Here is an 18,867-nt window from a genome sequence, read left to right as displayed (position 1 = left end):
TATACCTCTTTGGCAGTTTGGCTAGCGGGAGAGGTTACTGTGATTCTGTAAATTTGGCCAGAGCAAGTGTTTTGTTACAGGACTTGCATATTACCACAGTTTCGCAGGTAACTACGAACATACACACTTCAAAGACCTGATATGAATATATGATTATATGAACCACCTAAAGGCTAAAGCTACTGCAGTGATGGAGTGAAAGGGACGGCAATATCAGTGTTGACTAATTTCAACAAGCTCAATCTATCTCCATCAAATACACCTAATCCCCATGAGAAGATCATAATTACGGCCTTAACAGGGTGATGTTCTTTACAAGCTTGGTATGACACTATGACATATTGACATATCTTAATTGCCACTTTCATCCTTCATCAATCACTCAAATGATAATCCCATCCAATGTACCACTTTGAGCACACTTCAATTACAACTTTTCGGAATTAGTTACCACTTAAACGACTTACAAGTCATGGATAAGATAAAATACTATGTAAAATTTCTTATTCTTAAAAAATAATGTAAAATGAATTTGAAGGAGAAACATGCGTGTGTAGCGAATAATGTGTCGTTTTAGAGATCCATACTTATACTTATGGTATAAGAAAAAGACTGTCCAACTCATGACATTTCTGATCATACCGCTGCACACTAGCCCAGTAGCAGCCACTGGCGCCATAAATATCCACGTCAGGAACCATGTTCGTTGCTTCTCACATGTCGAAGATATATATGGAAAAGGAACACAATCGAGATCCCACAGGACGAGACTATTGAGATTGCAATTTGCAGAAAAGGGGAAGGTAGATAGATTTCATTAACTCCACTTGATCTGCTAAAGATCGATGAACCCCTCAATAATGGTCCATCGTCGGTGGCTAGCTAGTTAGAGTTGACCGACTTCCAAGTCTTCACTATCTCTGGTCTCAATCCGATCACTTTCATCAAATTAATTTGAAGAAAGACATCAAGTCCCAACTGTTTAAATCAATGGTCTTATGGATCACTACTGAAATAAGATTCAGGGTGAGACCTAAGCTTAAGTCAAATTTAATTGATTTGGATATATATATACATATATATATATATATGAAATCCAGGTCAGCGTCTAATTTGACTTATTTTTCAATATTTATTGTTCCCGCCAATCCCCCAACGGTTCCGACGCGTCCAATGAAGGCTCGATCATGCAGAACATTAATGGCTGTTTGGTGCTGTAACCAGTACGTGTTGAATTTGCTGGTGACATGAAGCCTATATAAAGGAGAGGGTGTGAGATCGAACAGAGCAGAGCGAGCTAATAGAGATAGCTAGCTGAGAATAATTCAATTAGCTTAATTGGGAGAGAAGAAGAGATATGGGTGTCTCTCGGAAATGGTTGCCTGCGAGTCTTCTTGTGCTCTGCATTGTCTTCCAGTTGAGTGCAATGCTTGCTCAAGGTGATGACAAGGTTGACAAAGCTAGGTTTCGTGATGATAATTGTCGATGGGGCCGCCGCTGCGGTGGCCGTGGTAGGGGTGGCGGCATTGGAGGAGGAGGAGGTTTTGGTGGCGGTGGAGGTCGTGGTGGAGGTCGTGGTGGAGGAGCTGGAGGTGGTATAGGCGGTGGTGGTGGCTTTGGTGGTGGTGGTGGTGGCGGAGCAGGCGGTGGAGGTGGTACCGGAGGTGGGGCAGGTCATGGTGGAGGTTTTGGAGCAGGTGGTGGAGCTGGTGGAGGTGTAGGAGGTGGTGCTGGTGGAGGGGGTGGTAGCGGAGGTGGTGGTGGAGTTGGTGGTGGCTCTGGGCAAGGAGGAGGTTTTGGAGCTGGGGGCGGTGTAGGTGGTGGAGCTGGAGGCGGGGGAGGTATAGGAGGAGGCGGTGGAGGTGGATCAGGAGGCGGTGGTGGTGTCGGTGGTGGTTCTGGTCAAGGAGGAGGCTTTGGTGCAGGTGGTGGTGTGGGCGGTGGAGCTGGTGGAGGTGGAGGTCTTGGAGGAGGAGGTGGCGGAGGATCCGGAGGCGGTGGTGGTGTTGGAGGAGGTTCTGGACACGGAGGAGGTTTCGGTGCCGGCGGTGGTGTAGGCGGTGGAGCTGGTGGAGGAGGTGGAGGAGGTGGAGGAGGAGGTGGTGGAGGAGGAGGCGGCGGCGGTGTGGGTGGAGGATCTGGCCATGGAGGAGGTTTTGGCGCCGGCGGTGGAGCTGGTGGTGGTTTAGGCCACGGCGGGGGTGTAGGTGGCGGAGCTGGCGGTGGCCACGGAGGAGGATTTGGAATTGGAATTGGGATTGGCATTGGAGTGGGAGCTGGTTCTGGTTCTGGTAAAGGAGTTGGAGTTGGGAGTGGGAGCGGCTCCGGTGGGGGTGGTAAACATTAAGGCTTGTTTGATTTAGAAACAACTACGACTGCGTGCTTAAAGGTATCAGTGTTACATATGTATGAAGTGAGAGCTTATCTAGTCTGAGTTACTACATGTATTTAGCCACATCAAGGCATTAAATTATCAGAAATCCAAATTGTATGATCAATATCAATGCAAAACTTTTCTTAAGCATGGGCTGCAGTCTGGTTAAATACATTTCCAGAGGATGACACTTTGCATTTTAGGCTATTTTTATACAAAGCCCCCTGTACAATGTGGGAGGCATTCCATATGGTACCTAGTCAAGGCATGCCAAACCAGCCAAACTGTGAAGACACACTGTGTTTTCATTTCTTAAAGCAAGTAAGAGTTGGTAGAAAAAAAATGAGACAACATTGACCAATACAGTATAAGTTATGTTGAGAAAAGACACAAGTCTATCGTCATCACACTACTAAAAAGAGACCGATTATGAGATAAATGATTCGGTAAAATTAATCTAGAAAGAAAAAATCGAACTTGAAACATCATTCACACTGTCCATCCACTAATCTAAATATTCGTCTACCCCATTCTATCATTTCATACCCGAATTGAAAAGTAAGCAGACCAATTCGCCCGAAGTTTGTTTCTAATATTCTCAGAAACCACTACCAACACAAAAGCTTGCAAAGAAAGCTTGATATCCCCTATTTTCCATCTCCAAAACACGACAGAAAAGGCAAACAGAACAAGAAGAAGACTAAAAAAACGTAATTATTAATAAAAATCCATTTTAGTTAATTCCAAAGGAACCAAGTTCCCAGGGTCGCGTCTCTCCAAACCCACAACCGTCTCACAATCCCCACCGTCCCTCACTCTCAACTCCCACTAACCAACCCTCCAGATCTCTCCACTCCCCTACCGCGCCCGCATCCAATCCCAACCCACCGTACTCCCGCGGCTTCGCATCTATATAATAATAAGACTTTCCCGCCGATCTTTTTGACGATTTTATTCTCCTCCGTCTCGCCGAATCAAAAACCCTCTCACAACAACCGTGATCGCCAAAACCCTAATCCGGTAATGGAGCTCCGTTCTCGGAAGAGGGTCGCCGGCGGTAAGTCTCTCGCCCAGACTCTCATTACATCATCATCATCTGCTATCTTGTTTTTTTCGCTGTAAAAATTGGGCTTTTTCGGTTACTGGGTTAAAAGCGTTGAAATTTATGAATGTTGTTGTGAAATTTGGGACGGGAGAAGTGATTTGGAGTTGGCTTTTGTGTTGGTTATGTTATAGATGGTTCTATTGTTTGTGTGTGAAAATTTTGCCCTAAAAAATTGTGTGTGGAATTGGATTTTGTGGAAGCAGGAACTGAGCAGCTTAAGGAGGAGGAAGGTGGGAGCAGTGAGAGTGGTGGAAGCTCTGATCATTCTGATGTGAATTTGTATGATCTTTGTTCTTCGGATTCGGATTGGGTTTCTGCTTCAGGGTCTGATAGTGAAGGTACTTTTGTTTTTTTGTTTTGGTTGGTGAATTGGTTGAGATGAAAATGTAGCAAATTTATGAATAGGTGAAGTTGATGTTTTGTGACTGGAGATGAGTGATGCTTTGTGTCGAATGTGATGGTTGAAATATAGTCATTAAGTTGCTGTTTCGATGAAGCTTTTAGTTCAGTTGATTGTGGCTTTTGTTTGGGTGAAATTTTTTATAGAGATTGTTGGTAGCATGTTTAGCCGTTTAGGTTCTTGTAAGAAAGGAGTTTGTTATGTTGGTGGGTTGTATCTGTCACTGACATACATGAGTTTCTGTGTAGGTGAAGACAACCAACACAGTGAGGAGGCAGTTATTAACTTAAACGATAGAGCAAAAGGAAAAACGAAGGAGTGTTTGCGAAAAAAGGGGAAGGTCGAGGCGAAGAATAAAAGAGGACAGCCAAGTTTGGAATTGGAATTAGGGGATTATGACAGTTTTGATGAATTACAGTTGATTCTACAAAAACCAGTCGAAATAGACTTCCTTCGCTTGACAGGGAAAAGCAAGAGAAGGAAGTCAAAATCTGGTGGGCGAAAGCCAATTCTAATGTGGAATATCTGGGAAAGTGAGCATAATAGATGGATTGACGAGAATTTCACTGAGGACTGTGATCTTGATGTTCAGAATAATGTGGTAAATGAAGTTGCTGAGACACCGTCTGATTTGATTATGCCTTTGCTGAGATATCAGAAGGAGTGGTTGGCTTGGGCTCTGAGACAGGAAGAGTCTGAAACTAGAGGCGGAATCCTTGCAGATGAGATGGGTATGGGGAAGACTATACAAGCGATTGCTCTTGTATTTGCTAAACGGGAGATCAATTGGACATTTCATGAACCCCAATCCTCTAAAGGCTTGCCTCACATTAAAGGAACCCTTGTAGTTTGCCCTGTGGTTGCCGTGAGCCAGTGGGTAAGTGAGATTGAGCGCTTTACTTCAAAAGGAAGTGCAAAGATCCTGGTTTATCATGGAGCCAACAGAGAGAGGAGTTCCAAACAGTTCCAGGATTATGACTTTGTCATAACTACTTACTCCATTGTTGAGGCTGATTATAGGAAGCATGTGATGCCTCCCAAAGAAAAGTGTGTATTTTGTGGGAAGCTTTTTTATGAAACAAAAATGTCCGTCCACCTGAAATACTTCTGTGGACCTAATGCCACCAGAACTGAGAAGCAGTCTAAGCAACAAAGGAAAATGCATCTGCCATCGAAGAAGACAAGTGAGTCTTTAAATGAAAAGATCAGTGGAAGTTCGGGCACAAAGAATTGGAAGAAAGGAGCTCACAAAGGAAAATCAAAGCTGCACAAAGATGACAATATGGACTTAGATGATATTGAACGGGGCATGAACAAAGGCAATTCAGTTTTGCATGCTGTGAAGTGGAACCGGATCATCTTAGATGAGGTGCGCATAATTGTTTTTGTAGTATGCCAATGGGGGTAATTAAATTTATGTTTAATTCAAATAACAAGGAATAATAGCCTGCACCTTGTAATCTATTGAGTTGTTCACTTCCTTTTGGTTTAAATTCCATGTTATGCTAACTTTCAATGTGGCTGCATCTTGTATTAACACAGGCACATTATATAAAATCTAGGCGGTGCAATACTGCAAAAGCTGTTCTTGCTTTAGAATCTACATATAAATGGGCTTTAAGTGGCACACCCCTACAGAATCGTGTTGGAGAACTTTATTCATTGGTAAATTTACTTTACTTAAACATATTGACTATAATCAGGGTCTCCCTTCGTCATCTATTCAAATATATAATTTGATTTACACAGGTCCGCTTCTTGCAATTAGTCCCGTACTCGTATTACTTGTGTAAGGACTGTGACTGCAGAACTCTTGATCATAGGTATGTCTGAAGAATGAATGCTACTATAACTGTACTGGCAGACATATAGGACAAGGGACATTTATCATAATTTATCATAATTATAATTTTACTTGGCCTAAATATTCTTTTATTTCTTGGTGTCCATTTGCAGTTCCACAACAAAGTGTTCAAATTGCCCTCATAGTTCTGTTAGACATTTTTGTTGGTGGAATAAAGTAAGGCTGCAATTCATTACCATTCTTTTTTAATGTTGCATTTTCTTAATATATTAACATAGTGTGTATTTGCTTACATCATTTTGATCCTTGAATCTTTGCAAGAATGTGGCCACACCAATACAATCATTTGGAACTTCATATAGTGGCAAAAGAGCAATGATATTGCTAAAACACAAGATCTTAAAGAACATAGTGCTGCGGCGAACTAAAAAGGGAAGGGCTGCTGACCTTGCACTTCCTCCTCGAATTGTAAGTTTCATTGCACTATGCTAATGTTTCAAATCATGAAGTCTGGTTCTAATGTTCCTTTCCTATTGTATACTATAGGTTTCGCTGAGGAAGGATACCTTGGATATCAAGGAACAAGATTATTATGAGTCATTATATACTGATAGTCAGGCATTATTTAACACGTACGTATGTCAACTCCACTGACTTCTCTTCTGTTCTTATATTCTTTTTTGGAAAATTTTCATGTTTTAAATTTTTTATTTTCTTGAATTGTGTTCTAGTTAATCTATTTAAAAGAAAAATGGAATCGTATTTTATTACTAAGGGCAATTGCCTCTTTTGGCCAATAAATGATCTTGGTTCTGGAGGCTACTGGCATTCGACAATAGCCTTGATTTTCCCTCTAAATTTTTTTTCTTGGTGTATGTAATATGTTCTATTGCTTACAGATATGTTGATGCGGGAACTCTGATGAATAATTATGCTCACATCTTTGATCTTCTCACACGTTTGCGGCAGGTAGTTATTGATTTTGACATGTAAAAGTATACTTTATGCATTCTTCATTTTGAATTGTAGTCATGGCTTGTTTTTATTTCAATTGCTATAGGCCGTTGATCATCCGTACCTTGTCGTGTATTCTGCAAGTGCTGCACTAAAAAATGGAAACCAGGCCAATATTGATAACAGTGAGAAAATATGTGGCATTTGTCATGATCCAGCTGAAGATCATGTGGTTAGTTGATCCTTCCCTTACGCTAATAGATTGATTATGTAAAGTTGATTTTTTCCCTTTCATGAATTTGAGATGGCAATTATGGTCGCTATTTATGTTTATGAAAGGTTGGTTCTAGTATATCTTCTTTGATAGCAGAATTTGGCAGATAGATAAACTTGTAGCTGGAAGTAGCTATGAAGTGGTTTAAAGTGATTGTTGGGGGGTCGGGATGTGTATTTTCTCCTGGTGTCTGTTTAGTCGGGAATTGATTAAAGTACATATTTTCTTGGATTGAAGTCACATCCTCGGTAATCTGCTTTTTTTTTTCCAATACGTGTACTCTGATATTGTTTTACTTCTATGTTCCAGGTAACTGTTTGCGAACATGTCTTTTGCAAGGCATGTTTAATTGAATTTTCTGCTTCCCTGGGACAAGTTTCATGCCCTTCATGCTCAACATTGCTTACAGTGGATATGACCACAAGTGTAGGTGCTGGTAATCAGACTACTAAAACTACCATTAAGGGGTTTAGATCCTCGAGTATTTTGAACAGAATTCAGCTTGAGAATTTTCAGACTAGCACAAAAATAGAAGCTTTGGTACGTATTTATGAGAACACCGTTTCTATATTCTTCCTTTCTATGATATTCTGGAGGCCACTGAACTGGTCTAATATATGAGCACTGGTTTATGGTGGCTATTTTCACTTTTTATCATATACTGCACCCTGACTTTGCAGTATTCTTTTCCATATCCAGAAAGAAGAAATAAGATTCATGGTTGAAAGAGATGGTTCCGCAAAGGGAATTGTTTTCAGCCAGTTCACATCATTCTTAGATCTCATTCACTACTCCTTGCAAAAGGTAAAACTAAACTCCACACAGTATCTATAAGTTTTTGCGATAAAGTACGGATAGTGATTTAAAGAATTTTGGCAGTCGGGTGTCAACTGCGTTCAATTGGTTGGAAGCATGACCATGTCTGCAAGGGATAATGCTATAAAGAGATTCACTGAGGATCCAGATTGCAGAATTTTCTTGATGAGTTTGAAAGCCGGAGGTGTTGCTCTTAATCTTACAGTTGCATCACATGTGAGTTTTTTGTTTCATAAGTTGCTTGAAATTATGCTATATAATCGAGGATAAGGTACTTCAGAGGTATCATTGAAAATTTTATATCAAGCACGTATTTAATTTTATTTGTCGGAACTCTATAGGTTTTCTTGATGGACCCATGGTGGAACCCAGCTGTGGAGCGGCAAGCACAGGATAGAATCCACCGGATAGGGCAGTACAAACCGATCAGGTTCAAATTTTGCTTCGCATTCCTTGTCTATTTCTGTAGACCCCATAATACCCTGTCAAATACACTTTGCTTCTCGAAAGGTTGGAATTTTATATGTTTTGTATATGTTACAGGATTGTGAGATTTGTCATTGAGAACACAATTGAGGAGAGGATTTTGAAACTACAGGAAAAGAAGGAACTAGTGTTTGAGGGGTAAAGTGTGATTTTGCTTGTTGTCTTTTCTTTCGTGTACATATATACCTGATTCAGGATCTAAAACCCTTCTTTTTCCCTTCTGCAGCACCATTGGTGGTTCTACAGAGGCTTTCGGGAAATTGACTGAAGCTGACTTGAAATTTTTGTTTGTCACCTAAGCAGATGACCAGAAGATGAAGCATAAAGTTTGTAGTATACAGAATTAAGTTATAAAAACTGTACCAAATCAGTGCTCAGATGCCTCTAGGGCCTCTGCCTAGCCGAGTCTATTGATTTTGTGCTGTTATCTGCGTTAGGTTCTCCATATGTATGATAGTTACAGCTGAAAATTAATGCATGAAAATTTAGCAAGGCATCAGTTTTAGATCCTCAGTGAAACTGTGTTCTGAGTTTCCGGTTCCCTTTTACATGGTAGGAACTAAGAAATGTTAATCGTGAAGAACTTTAGCTTATCATAGTATGCCCAATCCCAGATTCCTTGGATTGATAAATGAGATTTGCTTTTTTATTAAAACCCCCTGTCAATAACAAAGTGACTGAGTATAAAGGATAATGCATTCAGGATTATTCACCCCCTTGTCCTATAGCATTCCAACTCTCCAATCAAAAAGACATCGACAAATTCACTTGCCGTCCATAGCCTATAGTTTGCAAACCACTAAATCCTTTACACGTCAAGGAGAAGTCTGCGAGGGTCTTCCACAACATCTTTTATGCGGCGCAAGAAGTAAACAGCCTCTCTTCCATCAATGAGACGATGATCATATGTCAATGCAATGTACATCATTGGCCTCGAAACAACATTGCCCCCAACGACCATGGGACGGTTCACTATGGAGTGCATGCCCAAAATAGCAGACTGCGAGAGGAAGCAGCAATAAATAAATAATAGTCAAATACAGTTAAACTGTAATGCACTGCAGGGTGTAGTGTAGGACAATACCTGTGGAGGGTTGATGATTGGTGTGCTCAAGAGGCTTCCATATACACCACCGTTTGATATAGTGAATGTGCCTCCAGCCATCTCATCAATTGATATAGATCCATCTGCCGCCTTTTTAGCCAGCGTATTGATCTCCTTTTCTATCTGAGCGAAGTTCATACCACAAGCATTACGGACAACTGGAACAACCAGACCCTTCAATGACAGGAATCTGATTTTGTTAGTTCTCATGTGAAGAGGCATTTTCATGTCGTGAAGTTTCTCAGGTTAACCACAAAATTTGACAAGATATTATAACAATATGTTGAATTCAAATTAAATTTCTCGTAATTAAGGAACAGAACAATAGCATACCTTTGGTGTCCCGACTGCAATACTGATATCAACGTAATCCCTGTATATGATATCATCGCCATCAATGACAGCATTAACAACCGGAAGCTGTTCGAGTGCACTAACGGCAGCCTGAAAGAAATCATTATAACATTTTTACTGATAGACCACATGCATAGTCTGTAGTAAACAATCTTAAAAGGGTAAAGTATCTTGTCCTTGCTATGTTCTTTGGCAAGAACATTACTTTAGACACAACATGCTAAATTACACATACTTTCACAAAGCCCGACATAAACCCCAATTTCACTCCATGCTTTTCAAGAAAGGCATCCTTATAGTCTGAACGAAGCTTCATCAGGTTAGTCCTGCACCATACAGAAAATCAATATGACAAGAAAAGTGGATCTACTGCATAACAATGCCAGCAACCAACTTCAATACAAGTGACTTCTTTGTCACTTCCAAGTTTCAACATAAGTCAGAACTTTCACATCCCTCATTCCTATCTCATAACAAATAAAAATGGCACTAGAAAGTGTTTCGATAACCAGATATGATAGATACCAAAGTATTTCAGGACACTAGTATGTGTTTCGAGAGTCAGATACACTAGTTCACATCTCATCATTGATATCACATATTTGCATACATGTCAATCTTAAAGTCAGTATAAAGGATCAGGAAGGCAAGATACATCAGTTCTGAAATGAGACATCATGCAACCAGAATAGTGGGGTTACTGAACTTACATATCAACCTCGTTAAATGTTGTCAACAAAGCAAACGTATTCTGAGAATCTTTCAATCGTATTGCCACCCGCTTCCTTAGTCTTGTCATAGGAACCTGTAGATGTGAAAAGCAACCCATGTATAACCAGTGTTAATCAATGAACCCTATACATTTCCCCATATGAACAAGGAAACTACAACTTACTCGTCTTTCCCTGTCTTTGGGAGGAAGAATTGGTTCCGACGCCATGTGTTTAGGTGGTGGTTGCGAGGAAGGTGCTCTACTTTTGGGTGATATCTCCTTGACAGGGGCAGGTTCTGCTTTGGGAACTTCTTTTCCAGCACTTACCTTTTCTTTAGGAGGTTCTGGCTGATTAGAAGTTTCTGATGGAGCAGCTTGCTCTACACCTTCACCTGATTTTGAGATGATGGCAATCTTAACACCTGGCTCGACAGTCTCACCTTCCTTTGCTACAAACTATTAACAATAACAATAACAAGTTCAATATATAAAAAAAAATTAGTATCAAGCAGGACAAGTGAATGCAAGTATAGACACGCTAGTTTAAGAATCTTCTGTAGTGATGTTGCTGAAACATTACCTTTTGAATCACACCAGCTTCAGGACTAACCACATCAATTGTCACCTAGTGGTAAACAGGAAAGGTATATGCAAATAAATACATAAATTCGTGGAAAGCCTACTGAAATCAAGTACAGTATACAAAGCAACAACCTCATTGTTCAACCAAAGAAAAGAAAGATACCTTATCAGTTTCGATCTGTGCTATTGGCTCGTCCATTGCAACTTTGTCACCAGGTTCTGCAAATGTGTCATAAGCATGAGTTACAAAACAATCAAATACACATAAACAGTAAACAAATAAAGATCTCCACACAAAATGTCAACAGCATCAATCTTAAAAATCCGACTCATTTCTAAACACACAGGCAGAGAAGGGAATTGGAAACAAAGATAAAGTAAATACATCAACATACTCTTTAGGAATGTTGCCAAAGTGCCATCAGTAATAGATTCACCCATGAAAGGAACAACAGCTTCAACCAAATCTCCTGCAATTTCAACAGTTGAACTTTGAGGAGTTTTGCATGTTTAAAAAAATGTATAAATATATCATTACCCATTAGATTATATTGGGTGGGCAAACTTCATTACTTACCATCTGAAGAAAATGGTCTATTCTGGAATCTCATAAAAGATTCTGTTTGCATCAGCGAAGTGGCCACCCTGCAACCAAGAGGAAAATGTAAACATCACATCAGACTTGCACTCTCCACAAATAAAAGCCCACTGCACTTTGTGACTGTGATAAGGGTATTCCTGAAAGTGCCGTGGATCTCAGGAAAGGGAGGAATACAAAGAGTCATCAGTATAAAAGATCAGAGCTCAGTACCTGCTTGACTTTGATGCATAACTACCTGCAGAGTTAGAATATAAAAAAATTAATACGAAGCCATAACAAACACAGATTTTGCTTGTACGAACTCAACCCTTACCTGAGGCAACATGGTAGCTTGACCGCTGAATACACTCAAATCCTCTCCCACTGAACAAAGCCTGCATGTGATCAAAAAGTTATCAGACGATACTCCACAGCAGCTAAGAAATACGTTTACACACAACTGCAACGCCACATCCAAGTTATATCCTTAAAGCACTGAAACACAGCACGAGGGCAACAGAAACTAAATTATCAGTACCTCTTTAGGTGCGGTGCGGTAACAGCGCGGCGTGGAGGCTGCAGACCTAACCTTCCACGCTTGTCCCAACACCTGAGTCTGTTCATCCAAACAATGCATGAGTACAAAACCACGACACGATTCAACATAACTAGTCGATCATAAAACAACAGAATGAATCTATTTCTTTCAGTAATTACGACACGAAAGCTCCACAAAGTATGCTGATTAGATCAAAATACAAACAGAAAAATCAAATGGAGGTGTGAATGAGTACCGAAGAGACTTTCCGGCGTATAGTCCCCCAAATCATTTCTGTTCAATTCTTCAGCAACCTGACCCGAACAAACAAAGAATCATAACCAGCAAAATTGGTAACTCAAAATCACGATTATATTCCAGATTAATAATAATAAAAAGAATAAATCAAATCAGAGCTGGAATAGCTGAGAGCATATAGTAGAAAAGTAGAAAACGACTTATGGCTACATCGATGGGGTCAAAATGGAGAGTAAGACTGAGATTGAAGATATAAGAGCTTGAAATGAAAATCAGGGAGTGTGTACCTAAAACCGGAGATATGGGAAATTTGAAACGACCTAGATGGAGAAGAAGAAGAAGAGAGGCGAATGCGTAGGAGCGGTAGGGGTAGAAGCGGAATTAAAAAGTGAAGAGAAGAGAGCCCTCCGGGAGAGGGTTTTACCTGGGTGGGGGAAATCAGACTAGTAGGGAGATCGGAATTGGTCGCAATTGAAGAAGAAGAAGAATATGAGCTTCTAGCGATTTTCACGCCGACCATCAAACGTGCGTACCCTTCCTTCTCTCTTTTTTTTTTTCTTTTTTTTGTTTTGCCACTTTTCGTAATTTTGGGTGGATAGGCAAGAAGATCCGAAGTCCGGAGTGAAACAAGATCCGGCAGCCCAACTATTGGGCTTCAATTGGTGAGGCTGAATTTAAGGGGTTCAGTCTATGGACCCCGTTTTTAATGAAGCCCACAGCATTTTACATACATTACCGCTGCCATCCATAGACAGATCTAGTAGTTAATAGTGCTAGTATCCACAATGGTACACAATGACAGATAGACAAGTGAAGTTGGTGAGCCGTATGATGGGCAACTATCTCCTGCGGTTCTGTGGACTTTTACAGTTGTATGTCGTGCATTCAGGGTTTGTCTGTTGTAAGTGTGGTGAAGGAATGGTTTGATAAAATACACAGTGGGTATGAGATGATTGTTTGTGGATAAAAGTGCTGATGCATACCATGCAGCAGCGTATAGCAAAATTCTCCGTGCATTCAAGGATTTCTGCAATAAAAGCGTTTCATCCGATACATAACTCATAGTCTCATACCTTATAAAGCAGGTTTATCATCATTTTCTCGACGCATACCCGGCCCAGTAGGCCTGTGCCTAGAGCCCCCATATTCACACGGTCCCAAAAAATTAAAATTATTAAATAAATAACTTATAAATTCTCTTATTCAATAAATGTGTAGTTGTTGTAATGGATAAGAGGATTTTATGATATATAATGGGGTGATCTTGTGTTCAAACACGATTGCACTTATGTATTTTATTTTTTATTTTCTTCTATTTTCTAATTTTTCTTTATATTTTCTACCTTTACATTTTTTTATCCTTACATTATCATTTATTATCGTTTTCACCATACACTCACTATCAACTTAATCTCTGAATTCGATTAATCATTTGAAAAATCTGTTATACAATATATTATAAATGAAATTGAGTGATATATTATTTCACGTACAAGTAATTTTTAACGAATAAAACTGTTAGAAAATATATTTGACGATAATGAGCCTCATTTCAGTATTCACCTAGAGCCCTATATAACTCAGAGCGCCCATGTCTTGACGTGTGTATCATGAAGCCGATTTCGTAGCAAATCACCTGTCGAATTTTGCTCATTCTCATCCTGTTCAATGTTTCAAAGTTTATGTTGAAGTCTAATTGTTGTCATGGTTAGAGTTTTGAATAAAAACAATGTCAAAAAATAATTTTTAGTAATACTAAAATTCAACTGTTCCAAAGCTCTAACTTTGCCCTCCGTCCCCTTGGTTCTTTTCTTATGGGCTGCAGAAGACTCATGGATAAAATGGTTGATACTAAGTTGGTACATATTTTTAGCCAAAGTCAGCACTGATCATGATTTGGGTATTATCTACTCTAATGGTCCTCTTGAGAATGCTGCTTAATGTGTCCTTAATAATTTATGTGCTGTTACTAGAGCTAGAAGAGTTGACTATTCTTATGAGTCTTAATTTTTATGTTTTTTTTTCTTGTTTAGGTCCTTTTTGACCCCGTATGTAACCAAAAAATAAATAAATTGAAAGAACCCTAGTTACGCCTAGTGAATCATCAATAGACAATTGACCAAAAAAAAAAGAATCATCAATAGACGATGACTCCACTCCTTAATTACAAACCCAACCACCCACGCGCAAGTCACTCGACCCAAAAGGCCACACCGCCACACCAACCCACACATAGAGTCACCCCCTACCGATTCAAACCCACACCTTCTCACTCTCTCCGATTCTCCCAGATCTACAGGGTCTAAACCAAGATGATGCAGCTACTGTACACCGCGATCTTCAGCCAAATGGCGCTGATTCTGACTCTCCTCTTCAAGACGCCTCTAAGGAAGCTCGTGATTTTGGGCCTCGATAAGCTCAAGCGAGGCAAAGGCCCTGTTGTCGTCAAAACCGTCGGCGGCACCGTCGCCGCTGTGCTCTTGGCCAGCGTCTACAATATCAACGAGCTCAGGAGCCGCACCAACGAGGCCGGCATGCTTAATCCCACCGACGAGGTCCTCATGTCCATGAAAATGCTCGAGATTTCTCTCATGGGTAAAACAGCCACCTCTCTCACTTTTTTAGCTGTAGAATTTCGGATTTACAGTATATCTTAATTTGAATTCGGTGTGGAATTGAAAATTAACTAGGTCAGACGGGTGAAAATTTATAATTGAATATATGGTAAATCGTGTTAATATATGGAAAAAAGACCAAGTATGTGGTTGTTGAAAACTAACATGGAAGGAAGGGTGTAAAGTAAAGTGAAACTTTTTCGGGGTGGTGGTGTTGAAATTTGATATGTTCTGTGAGTATATTTTGATTTATCATTAAAAATGATATGAGGATATTTTGATATGTTCCGAGTTTCTTTAGTTGAAAATTGTGCTTGCTGTTGGCTTAAGGTAACAAACAGTGATAACCCGTACCGGCTGATATGCTCTTAGTGTAATTAACTCACGGTGTTCTTGTTCATTATATTCAATTTGTTTGAAGTTAAATTTTCCACAATCAGTTGGCTTGATTTTAATACCTTAGATATGCTATACTTGTGTCTTGCGCGTGTCAATTAGTTGAGCAGTTTGAGTTCAATGTCATGACATTTGAAGAAGTGGAGTGCTTATTACAGGCAGAGTTCATATCTACAACGGGAAGTGAGAACTGTGTAGATAGCTCTTCTACTTGCCCTTTTTGTTTCACTAACATCAGAATGAATTAGTTTTGATAAACTAAGATATTGGTTCAGGTCTCTGACGGCAAACCTAATTGGTCACATGTTTTCCCATGTTAACATTTGAAGTACCACCCGTCAGTATCTGAATTTTCACAATATCTTTGAACTTCCTCATATTTACTTTTATGTTGAGTGCTAATGTTATGTGTAACTAGCTTGTTGGACACGACACCCTCCTGATTCTCTTTTTTTACATTCTAATGGAGTTTACTCTAGATTCTTTTTACAGTTCCCCTAGATGTCAATTTTTTTTTTCAATTCTTACCTATGTGCATCGGACCCATATTATTACTTGCTCTGCTGACTACCTTGATTTTAGTTTTACAAAAGTAATCTTCCGCCTATTATGTTAGGAAATATATTTGGCCATGTTGTGACGGGGGCTGTGCCTTGGACATAAATCTGTTGTTTTATATAATATGTAGTTCATTTTAGTGTGTAAAATCGGTAGGAATATCTCACAATTTGATTGGTTTATTTGTTCAAATTTGTATAATAACTTGAGTACTATGGAATGCAGGGTTTTTTCTGTTTCTTTCACTGATGATTGATAGATTGCACCATTACATAAGAGAACTTAGATTTCTGAGGAAGGCCATGGAGGCTGCAAAGAAACAAAACCAGGCTACTCAAGAGGAGAAAAACGAGGGCCACAAGACTTTGGTACAAGAGAATGAAACACTGAGGGCAAAAGTTAAGAATCTGGAAACCGAACATGAGACCAAAGAAAAGAAGGCAAAGGTAGCAGGTGCTGAGGTAGAGGCCCTAAAGAAGCAATCTGAGGGACTTCTTCTGGAATATGATCGCCTGCTGGCAGAGAACCAACATCTTCGCGACCAGTTGAAATCAATTGATCAGAGCATATCACACTCTGATGACAAAAAAAAGACGTAAGGCGAAATATCTACCTCTATGAGGGAAACTGTAGATCTGCATTAAGGCAGAAAGGAAAATGAGTGCACTTACTCAATGGGATCAGTATGGATGGATATATAATGGGGTGCCAATGGTAGTCAAATGATGCGCAACAATGTGGTTGATTTTCAGTATTATCTGATAAATATTTCTCAGAGTAATAGTTTTACTTCTAACTTTGCATGTTCTAGTCTTGCCAGACTCATATTACAACGACACTGGTCTTTTTTTAACTTTCGTTTGATTTTTGTTATTGTATTTTTTTTCTTTTCTTCTTCAGTACATTAGTTGAAGCTTCAATTTGAGTACATTATGACATTTCAGGGAGTAGTTTTATATGATTACAATGAGTTGCAGGCCATGTAGTCATAAACTTATAGGTAGCAACCATGTATCTTGACTGCAGCTGACAAAGCAACAAATCTTACTGCAAACGGAGGGTGACGGTAAAAGAGGAGATTAATTAAGTGGACCAAGACGCGCCGCTTGGTGTTTATCAGCCTATCAGGTACCAGAAAATGTGATAGTAGAGTTTGGCAATTGTGCCTATGCTTGGGGCTTAATGCATTCAACTTCATCAGAAAGCAAGTTGATCCGTTGACTATGCAGCTCTCTGCTCTATAAATCGAAACCATTCGTTCGAAGAAATCACACAGCAACTGCAGAACAAGTTTCTATTTACTAGCCAGTGTCCTTTCCCAATATAGCTAGCCAAAAATGGCATTCAACTTGACGTCGAAGCTTACTCAGCGATTCCTACCGCCACTACTACTTTTGGTTTTCACCATCAGTTTAGCTGAAGCTAATACCATTCTCAAAGAAACCCGATTAGTCTTGTACTTTCAGGACTTCACTGCAGGTCCAAATATCTCGAACATAGCTGTTGCAGGCATTGCCGGAAAGGAGTGGAGTTTCACTCAATTCGGAACAATTTACGTCACCGACGACGCCATGACTCAAGGCCCGAAATTAACATCTCCCGTTGTGGGACGTGCTCAAGGCATAAAGGTGGCATCGGCACTGAACGGACGTAATACCCTTGTCTTGGTGTCTCTTGTGTTCACAAACTTGAAGTACAATGGCAGCACTCTAGAGTTACAAGGAAACAGTAAGAATTTTGAGCCAGTCAGAGAGGTTGCGGTGGTAGCCGGCACCGGAAAGTTTCGATTTGCTAGAGGATATGCTACTTTTGAAACGTTTTTTCTGGACCCTGCTACTTCTTACGCAGTTATACGATGCAACGTTACTGTGCAACACTACCATCTATAAGTATACGTGATATGGTGATCGATGAATCAATAATCACCATCGATGCTACCATATGAGCATGTTGTTGTCGATATATATATCTGTACATTGCCAAAAAGACTAAATAAGTTATATAATGAAGTGCAATTAAGTAAGGATCGATTTTACTTTCTTTCAGCTTCACATCTGTGTATGAACTCTGATCCCAAAACTTCATGTTTGAATTTCGGTCCCAAATTTGAATAACTCAAAAGGGTATATGTAACAGTACTGAGGTCATAGATCATGTTTTAAGTTCAACCTTGTCACATGATACACTGATCTTCATCAAAACGTCTCAAATAGGTCTCATTGTCTCAACGCAACAACACCAATCTTGTGTTCAGTTCAAATCAAGTTTAGCGCTTGGTACACTATTTGAAGCCTTTAACCGTCTCTTTTCCATAATAAATTAACCCCATTGCACCGTTACAATCATACAAGCAAAACTATCCCAGAACTTCTAACTTTCTGCTCGATCAATTTGTTGTTTGAGCCCAATTTAACTAAAGGTTAAATTCTAATTAATTTAGTCCAAATACCGATACATGCGATCCAAACTATTTTTATTATTTTTTATTATAGGATCTGCATAATCTTATTTGCAAAATGAAGCTATTCACATAGTCATGAGCTGTCAAAGTCGGCAAGGAAGTGAAAATCTTTGTTGTAATCAGAATCAAACTCTCTACGAAATGAAATCTATAATCCTTGAAGACCAATGAATCGCTAAAACTCTAATCTAACCACTATATAAAGAGGTGAAGAGCACAAAAGAATGACACAATTCTCAACATACAAATCAACACATCTGCTAAACAAGACCCATTGGGCAAACCCTATTCAAGTCCTCCTCAAGCAAATCTACTAACAACATCCGAACCGCTAAAGACCTCACGTCCTTAGCAACCCAATTTTACCTATTAAACCTCTGATTACTCACACTACCTATGTCATTCACCTCATTCGGCACCATTTTCGCCATCGACAACCGAATCACAGTAACCCCGGACCAGAGGTAGCCGAGATCGGTCGAGCTCATGGCATCA

General features: G+C 39.8%; 5 protein-coding genes across 5 annotated transcripts; 4 read left to right on the top strand and 1 right to left on the bottom strand.

Moving 5' to 3' along the window:
• Positions 1 to 1,357: 1,357 nt before the first annotated feature.
• Positions 1,358 to 2,347, top strand: LOC126799262 (glycine-rich cell wall structural protein 1-like). The gene is made up of 4 exons (XM_050526428.1): positions 1,358 to 1,508; positions 1,542 to 1,631; positions 1,674 to 1,745; positions 1,833 to 2,347. The coding sequence occupies exons 1-4, from the start codon at positions 1,358 to 1,360 to the stop codon at positions 2,345 to 2,347; spliced, it is 828 nt and encodes a 275-aa protein (XP_050382385.1).
• A 967-nt stretch (positions 2,348 to 3,314) lies between these two features.
• On the top strand, positions 3,315 to 8,708 carry LOC126799254 (DNA repair protein RAD16). Its single transcript, XM_050526419.1, has 17 exons — positions 3,315 to 3,431; positions 3,683 to 3,817; positions 4,128 to 5,248; positions 5,422 to 5,544; positions 5,629 to 5,702; positions 5,836 to 5,899; positions 6,005 to 6,151; positions 6,230 to 6,315; positions 6,583 to 6,652; positions 6,744 to 6,869; positions 7,221 to 7,451; positions 7,611 to 7,715; positions 7,791 to 7,943; positions 8,069 to 8,157; positions 8,271 to 8,351; positions 8,440 to 8,547; positions 8,602 to 8,708. Exons 1-16 carry the CDS (start codon positions 3,398 to 3,400, stop codon positions 8,510 to 8,512), a joined length of 2,712 nt encoding a protein of 903 aa, XP_050382376.1. The 5' UTR covers positions 3,315 to 3,397; the 3' UTR covers positions 8,513 to 8,547; positions 8,602 to 8,708.
• Positions 8,709 to 8,837: 129 nt separating this feature from the next.
• LOC126799259 (dihydrolipoyllysine-residue succinyltransferase component of 2-oxoglutarate dehydrogenase complex 2, mitochondrial-like) lies at positions 8,838 to 12,899 on the bottom strand. Its single transcript, XM_050526424.1, has 15 exons — positions 12,768 to 12,899; positions 12,341 to 12,404; positions 12,085 to 12,162; positions 11,881 to 11,941; positions 11,778 to 11,802; positions 11,544 to 11,611; positions 11,362 to 11,436; positions 11,130 to 11,185; positions 10,965 to 11,009; positions 10,568 to 10,840; positions 10,383 to 10,477; positions 9,908 to 9,998; positions 9,652 to 9,762; positions 9,298 to 9,492; positions 8,838 to 9,213 (listed from the first exon to the last, which is right to left on the bottom strand). The coding sequence occupies exons 2-15, from the start codon at positions 12,374 to 12,376 to the stop codon at positions 9,022 to 9,024; spliced, it is 1,401 nt and encodes a 466-aa protein (XP_050382381.1). The 5' UTR covers positions 12,377 to 12,404; positions 12,768 to 12,899; the 3' UTR covers positions 8,838 to 9,021.
• A 1,650-nt stretch (positions 12,900 to 14,549) lies between these two features.
• Positions 14,550 to 16,714, top strand: LOC126799265 (uncharacterized). The gene is made up of 2 exons (XM_050526430.1): positions 14,550 to 14,937; positions 16,137 to 16,714. Exons 1-2 carry the CDS (start codon positions 14,655 to 14,657, stop codon positions 16,508 to 16,510), a joined length of 657 nt encoding a protein of 218 aa, XP_050382387.1. The 5' UTR covers positions 14,550 to 14,654; the 3' UTR covers positions 16,511 to 16,714.
• Positions 16,715 to 16,951: 237 nt separating this feature from the next.
• Positions 16,952 to 17,800, top strand: LOC126797310 (dirigent protein 22-like). The gene has a single exon (XM_050523954.1). It carries the CDS (start codon positions 17,249 to 17,251, stop codon positions 17,798 to 17,800), a length of 552 nt encoding a protein of 183 aa, XP_050379911.1. The 5' UTR covers positions 16,952 to 17,248.
• Positions 17,801 to 18,867: the final 1,067 nt, after the last annotated feature.

This window comes from Argentina anserina, chromosome 6, assembly GCF_933775445.1.
Source record: "Argentina anserina chromosome 6, drPotAnse1.1, whole genome shotgun sequence".
NCBI lineage: Eukaryota > Viridiplantae > Streptophyta > Magnoliopsida > Rosales > Rosaceae > Argentina > Argentina anserina.
This window is presented reverse-complemented; position numbering and strand designations above follow the sequence as displayed.